The 6,293-nt window shown below is 48.1% G+C and overlaps 1 protein-coding gene across 1 annotated transcript; it reads left to right on the top strand.

Annotated features, from left to right (window-relative positions):
• Positions 1–1,866: 1,866 nt before the first annotated feature.
• EAH_00047620 (mitochondrial carrier domain-containing protein, putative) lies at positions 1,867–4,508 on the top strand (the record flags this gene model as incomplete). Its single annotated transcript, XM_013394561.1, has 7 exons — positions 1,867–2,042; positions 2,393–2,513; positions 2,715–2,810; positions 3,364–3,521; positions 3,761–3,899; positions 4,023–4,091; positions 4,383–4,508. The coding sequence occupies 7 exons, from the start codon at positions 1,867–1,869 to the stop codon at positions 4,506–4,508; spliced, it is 885 nt and encodes a 294-aa protein (XP_013250015.1).
• Positions 4,509–6,293: the final 1,785 nt, after the last annotated feature.

Below are 6,293 nucleotides of genomic sequence, written 5' to 3' on the forward strand. Positions count from 1 at the left end.
CTCCGACAACAGAACTCAGCAGACGCCTGTGGAGTCATTCATCTACGTGTAAGCGCTGTGGTCCAACACAGCGCAGAGGGGTGTATCACGCCGGGGCCTTTAAATCGTGCTACACCGAGCGGTAAGGGGTCTAGAGCAATGCCATTTTTATGCATTGTTGTCGTGACTGGAATAGAAAAGAGTGTCTGGCAGATGAGATTTCTGCCGAATCAAAAGAATAGTATTACTTGGAGACGTGACGTCTTTCAGGCAGGTCGATGCATGCGGAATCTCAACCACAGGCGCCTGCTATCTGTGTACTTGCGTTATTCCACTCAAGTATACCATGCTGTATATTATGCAGTAGAATAGTAATATATAATTTGCAGCTGGTCAGTGCACTGTTGTTGTGTGCGTGCTACTAGTCCGTCCTGCGCCGTTAGAAGGTGCAGCTGCCTGACAGACCAATGGGTAAAGGCTGCTGTAGGCCTTGTGGGGCCCCGCGTTGCGTCGTTATTTGAACTTCACTAGCGGCCTTTGGGGGGCACAGGATGCTAGCCTTATGGGTTCCCTTCGAATGCACGTGTACCGACACACTAGCACCAGAAACCATCCAAGCCCATCCCAGGAACAAGCTCAATCTATCGACTCCGTCTTGAGTTTTTCAGGAGCTCTTTGAACCGTTTGATGCAAAATCAGCCGTAACTGGTGCAGCGAAGAGGAACAAAGCATGGCCAGGCAGCCGTAGGACGGCGGCAGAGTGTTGGGTGGAATAAGCAGCTTTGCGGGCGAGACGAGCGATCTAAGGAGAACGAAAAATAAAAGAAGAGAGCTTCAAAATACGTGGAGTTCTTTTCTTAAATTGATTTCTTCAACTCTTTTGAAAGGCTTCACCAACTGCCGCCACTCACGCGACCTCGCACAGGGACCCCTGCGGCATACGCGCGGTGTTGGACCAGCACGAAGACCCTCAAGGCATTTGTGTGTGCAGATTTCCGGCTATTTCTGGACTTTTCTAGAGATGTACACTTTGTGACAACAAGACATGCCAGCTGGCCATTTCAACAGGTTCCAGTCAAGCAGTTGGTTGCGATGATGCGTTTCGCATGTTACATATCTTGACTTCGTAGGCCTTGATACGTGCGAAAACCATGGAGTTGCAGTGTCTTCACCTGGTGGGAATTTCGGTGTCGAGAGCCAATAGATGGCACGTACATTAGGTCAATAGGCTGCATACAGCACATATGAAAGCTGGGAGACTTCGCACATTCTTTTTCCGAGTTTCACTGCGTTGGGATTTCATCATGAGTAACCGCTTCCTGGGGTCGTGGGGATCTCCATATTAACATGCTCATATTACAATAAAGGGGAAATGCTTCAACACCTCCTGCAGAGACCAGGGGACTCAGGGGAGATTGATATTAGCACCTGCATGCAGACAGTTACGAAGAGAGATGCATCCGACACTCCAAGGCCAGAGAACGTGAGCGTGCAGCAGCGATATACCCAACTGGTTCGCCTTTCCTGATCCCTTCAACTCTGAGTTGGGAAGATCGGCCGAAACTGACTGCCGGGGCATCTGGGGCAGCCGCACTTCTTACTTGTTGCGCACTGCATCCTTTTGACCTGATCAAAACTCGCATGCAAGGTAATGCAGCAGCAAGAGAGGCAACAAATATCCTGTCGAATGTGCAAACAGCAATTGTCAAACGCCTGCGAACTGCTCACGATGACGACGGCAAAGGCCCTCGCCTGCCGAGAGGGGTTATTGGGCCATTTACGGCGTTAGTGGGGGTCCAGCTCTGCTCTGCCTGTTTAGGCTTTTGGCTTCACTGAAGTACGTGCTTTAGTGCATATATTTGCACGTAATAATGCCCTTTGCTAGCTATGCTTTTGCTTTCCTCTGCAGTTGCTGCCGTCAGTGGTGGAGCCATTCCGCGCTACGGTTCGACTCGTTCGGCAATAATTCGAATTTACAAACAAGAGGGCCTTAAGGGGCTCTGGAAAGGAGTGGGAGTAACAGCCGCAGCCTCTTCAACCTCATGGGCTTGTTTCAGATACGTGTACGTACTGTTGTTTCTGTAGTTGCTTTTCTGCTGTCACTTTGGTTTTTCCTGATTCTTCGAGGGGCGCTTAAGGGAAAAAACGCCACTCCCAGATCGTTCAATGTTTATATGTTATTACTGCCGAGCCTTGTCTAGATTCTCTACTTCTGATATACCTTTAGCATTGATGCTCTCGTTGCTTGCTCTTGTTGCTTGCAATGGAGATATATTTTCTCCATAGAAACGTCATGATGAGTGGTTTGTTTCCCAGATAAGTGAACTTATTCTTTGAAGTAGGCGTACGCTTTTGTTCATGTGCGCATGTAGTAGAATGCATAATATCCCGCTTTGCATGCGCTTTCCTGCAGATTCGATAGACTTGGTTCCAGTGTCCCCGGTTGGCGAGTATCTCTGTGCGGAACATCAAGTAAAACACATGGAGTGACGCAACGGACATCTTTCGACGATGTGGTGTGCGCACACTTCAGCGTACACCGTGGGAATCGTGTTCAGTCGTTAGCAGGCTCACTGCATTGCCATTTTTGTGTTTTCACGGACGTTCTTGTTTCAGAATGAAGCCACAAGAATAATTCACTTTAGTGTCCAGGATCTTGTCCATCCCTCGATTTCAGGAGGAGTTGTGCTCATACGCCTCATTGCTTCCGTCGTCTTTTGAGTTTCGCGTTTCAGGCCAGTGGCCTCGTCGCCGGCCTTCTCGTCACCTGCCTGACCCATCCATTATGGCTCGCCAAAGCGCGAATGGAAATGCAAGCAAAGGAAGCGGAGGTATGGAAAGGAGGCCACTGGATGTCGCCTGACTGTAGTAAAGTTCATTTGTTAGTTGCACGCAGTTCGAAGGCACAATTTTCTTGATGGACCTCTTGAAACGATACCGCCCCTAGAGTGGAGCAGTCGAGATGCCCTTTACGCAATCTCCTAGAGAAAAACGTGCAAGAGTCCGGCTGACTTCAGTTCCAACTGAGCATATCACCTGCAGTATCTGTGAAGATAACTGCAGATGCGTTGGACTTAGGTTGCAGCTTTATAATTTTCCGTTTACTTTTTCCTCCACACTTGTCAGTCCATAGTTGCGTGTGCGGTTCGCCTTTCCCTCGTCTTGTGGGCTGTTCGTTTTTTGCTTCACTGTTTGCGTGTACGAATTTCTGTGGTGATTGTTCGTATATCGTCTTCTCTCTGTTCGCCTCTTTAATTCTCTTCATTCCTTTCCTAGTGTACGCCTCCTGAGTAAGACGTAAGACTGTCTGTATTTCTCTCCGGTGCATCCAATTTTGCGAATGATTGGTGTATTTTTGTGCTGTGAGTGTGCGATGTCGTGCAGATTTCCGGCTGGCCTCAGTTCCGCAGCGGGTTTAGTTGCGTCGTGAGCGCCGCCCGCGGTGGCGTGAGGGAATCGTACAAAGGCATCGGCCCCGCCTTAGCTTTAGTGCCGCATGCAGCAATTCAAATTGCAGTGTATGAGCGGCTCAAGCGGAATCAGTAGGCAAACGAATGCACACGTAGAAATGCAATGATCTCGCCACTTCATGGGCGTGCACGGGTGAATACAGCGAAGACATCTACCACAATAGAGCAATTAAAAGTGAAACAATGAAAGGTTCTGTTGAGGGAACGCAGCGTTACAGGCACACTGTGTACGTTGTTTCTGTTGTGAGATGAATTTGTTGTATTCTCTCGTGTGGGCCATTAATGGGTTGCTGCTTGATGCATTGCTGCAGTAACAACTCGCAAAAATCTTCTTTCTCCGCGGGGTTGCCTGCTATTTGGGGCGCAATTTCCAAGTTCGCTGCGCTCAGCCTCACGTATCCCCTCCAGGCAAGTGCAAATCCGAGCAGTTGCACGGTTATGCGCTTCTTTGTAAGCACAAAGGACATACAGGGAGCGTGGGTGTTTATAACGTGAATTATATATAATTCACTTCGTTAAGTGGAGGGGCAAAAGCCGTACATCGTCCTGCGACTCCATGCGCCCTCCGTTCAGGTTCTAAGGAGTCGCCAACAGGTTCACAATACTCCTTACGTCAATTTAAACTTCTTACAGATTGGCATCGTGAGCTCATACGCGTTCAGGACCCGCAAAATCTAGTGGCTCATGAGATGCTGTTATGGCTGCTGTTCTGCATATTGGGGGTTGAGGGAGATGAGGGGAGAATGAATTCTAGTCAAGAGCTGGAGCCGCCGCCTTTGCGGCACCAGGGTAGTCACAGCAGTGGATGCTAAGATTAGCTGAGGTGCTGCTGCACCGGCACATTATATATATATATATATATGCATTTGCCTCTCTGTGCATAGAACTGGTTGCGGCCTTTCTTTGCATGCTTGATGCTCTTTGCGTCTTCAGCGGATGGTGCGGGAAGAAGGGGTTTTGTCTCTCTTTGGAGGTTACTGGGTGCACACGCAGCGCGCGTGTTTGCAGAGCGCCCTCATGTTTTTTTTATATGAGGGTATTTTGGTTCGAATTAAATGAAGAGGCGAAGGCGCCAAGGCGTAATATTGTCTCCAGCAGACGCTGGCTCTTTCTTTTTGTCTTTGTTTGTTTTTGTTTGTCTTTTGTTATTTCTTTGTTGCTCTTTTGTTCTGCATCACTCGTTCCCGACAGCATTTATTTGTACATCACCGCTGTCTTTAGCAGACAATGCAACTTCCGCGAGCAAATGCAGCATAATTTTGCTCCTTTCGGCGAAGCGACAAACTGAAGCATCTACAGAACACCTTGGGGGCATTTGCATTACTATCTTTATCTGCTGTAGTGTACTGAGACATTATTAGAAGTGCGGCAGATCTTACATGCCTTTCTCTGCTCTCTGCAGTTCCTCTCCAGCTGCATGCAAGCTCCACTTATAGCCCCAGCCATCCCCCCAAACACATCACCAGCCCTGCTCAACCGTATCCGCGTTACTCCATGCGAGGTGCCTGTACACTGCACCTGCTACGATGCTCTTCTGCCTCTTCTTATTTCACGGTGCAGCTCAATAATTGCCGCCTTTCAGAAAAAGTCCCTGCCATACATATATAATATATATAAAGAAGAACTGCATTCATATATATATATGTAGGACATCTGCAGCTCTATCTATATATTTGTATATATATATATGCATTATAGATACATAAATTATATCTTTCCTTGCTCGGAGGGTTGTGAGTGCATGCAAAGCTCCTACTTTGTGGTTGAGTATTTTTTTATTAAGTTATATCTGTGGGATTGTGTGTAGTCGATAGAAGGAGACTTCCTGCAAACACAGCAGCAGACGCCCCCACGGATGATGCAACGGGAAGCCGCAGTACTCAGCTCAGTCTGCTGTTGCTGCTGCTGCTGCTGTTGTTGCTGCTGCTGCTTCCCACCTGTATGCATCCTCGTACAACACAGCTGAAGGGTGACTGACGTGCTGCAGCATCCTCCTCCAGTTGCTGCTGCTGCTGTTGTTGCTGCGGCTGCTGGCTGCTGCAGACGCTGCTACTGCAGGCACTGCTGGTGCTTATAATGAGAACCTTTCTGCTGTTGCTGTTTCGCTGTTGCTGGTGACAATGCTGCTGCTGCTGCACCGCTAAGGGCAACAGAAGCAGCAGCAAGTGCTGCTGCTGCAGCGGCAGCAGTTGCGCGCCACCCTCTCAACCCCCTCCCCCTCTCTCCCCACAGTCGCATACTAATATAATTAGTAATATAGTAATAGTAATATTATTCTATGGTAATAGCAATAATGTTTTAATACTAAAGTAATAATAATAGAATAATATTATTATATAATAGTATGCACTTCGCTCAAGAACAAACAGCTGGCCAAACAAACACCACAAATATCAACGCCACTAAATGGCAGCCTCCAATGCAAATAGCGCCAATCGAAAACTACAGACAAATGCATGCAGTAGAATGCATGCATGCACAGATTCTTGCATGCATGCATTTCTTCTGTTGCATGCATGCATGCATGTATTTCCTTCCCTTGCATGCAGCCGATAAAACTCGCTTCTTGTCCCTGTCATCGTTGTGGTTGTCCGCCACTGCTGCTGCTATGCTGCTACTGATGCTGCTGCTGCTGTTGCGTCTGCTAATGCTGCCGTTACTGTGCTGTTGCTGCTGCTGCTAATATTGCTGTTGCTCCTGCCGCTGCTAATGCTACTGTTGTTGCTGCTAATGCTGTTATTGCTGCTACATATGTTCTTGCAGGTAATGCTGCTGCTGCTGCAGCAAGTGTAGGACTTCAAATGGTTTTCATTGTTTTAGGGGTCCCACAGAAGAAGAAGAGGC

The sequence above is a fragment of the Eimeria acervulina genome, genomic scaffold (genome assembly GCF_000499425.1).
Source record: "Eimeria acervulina Houghton genomic scaffold, Eah_scaff733, whole genome shotgun sequence".
Classification (NCBI taxonomy): Eukaryota; Apicomplexa; class Conoidasida; order Eucoccidiorida; family Eimeriidae; genus Eimeria; species Eimeria acervulina.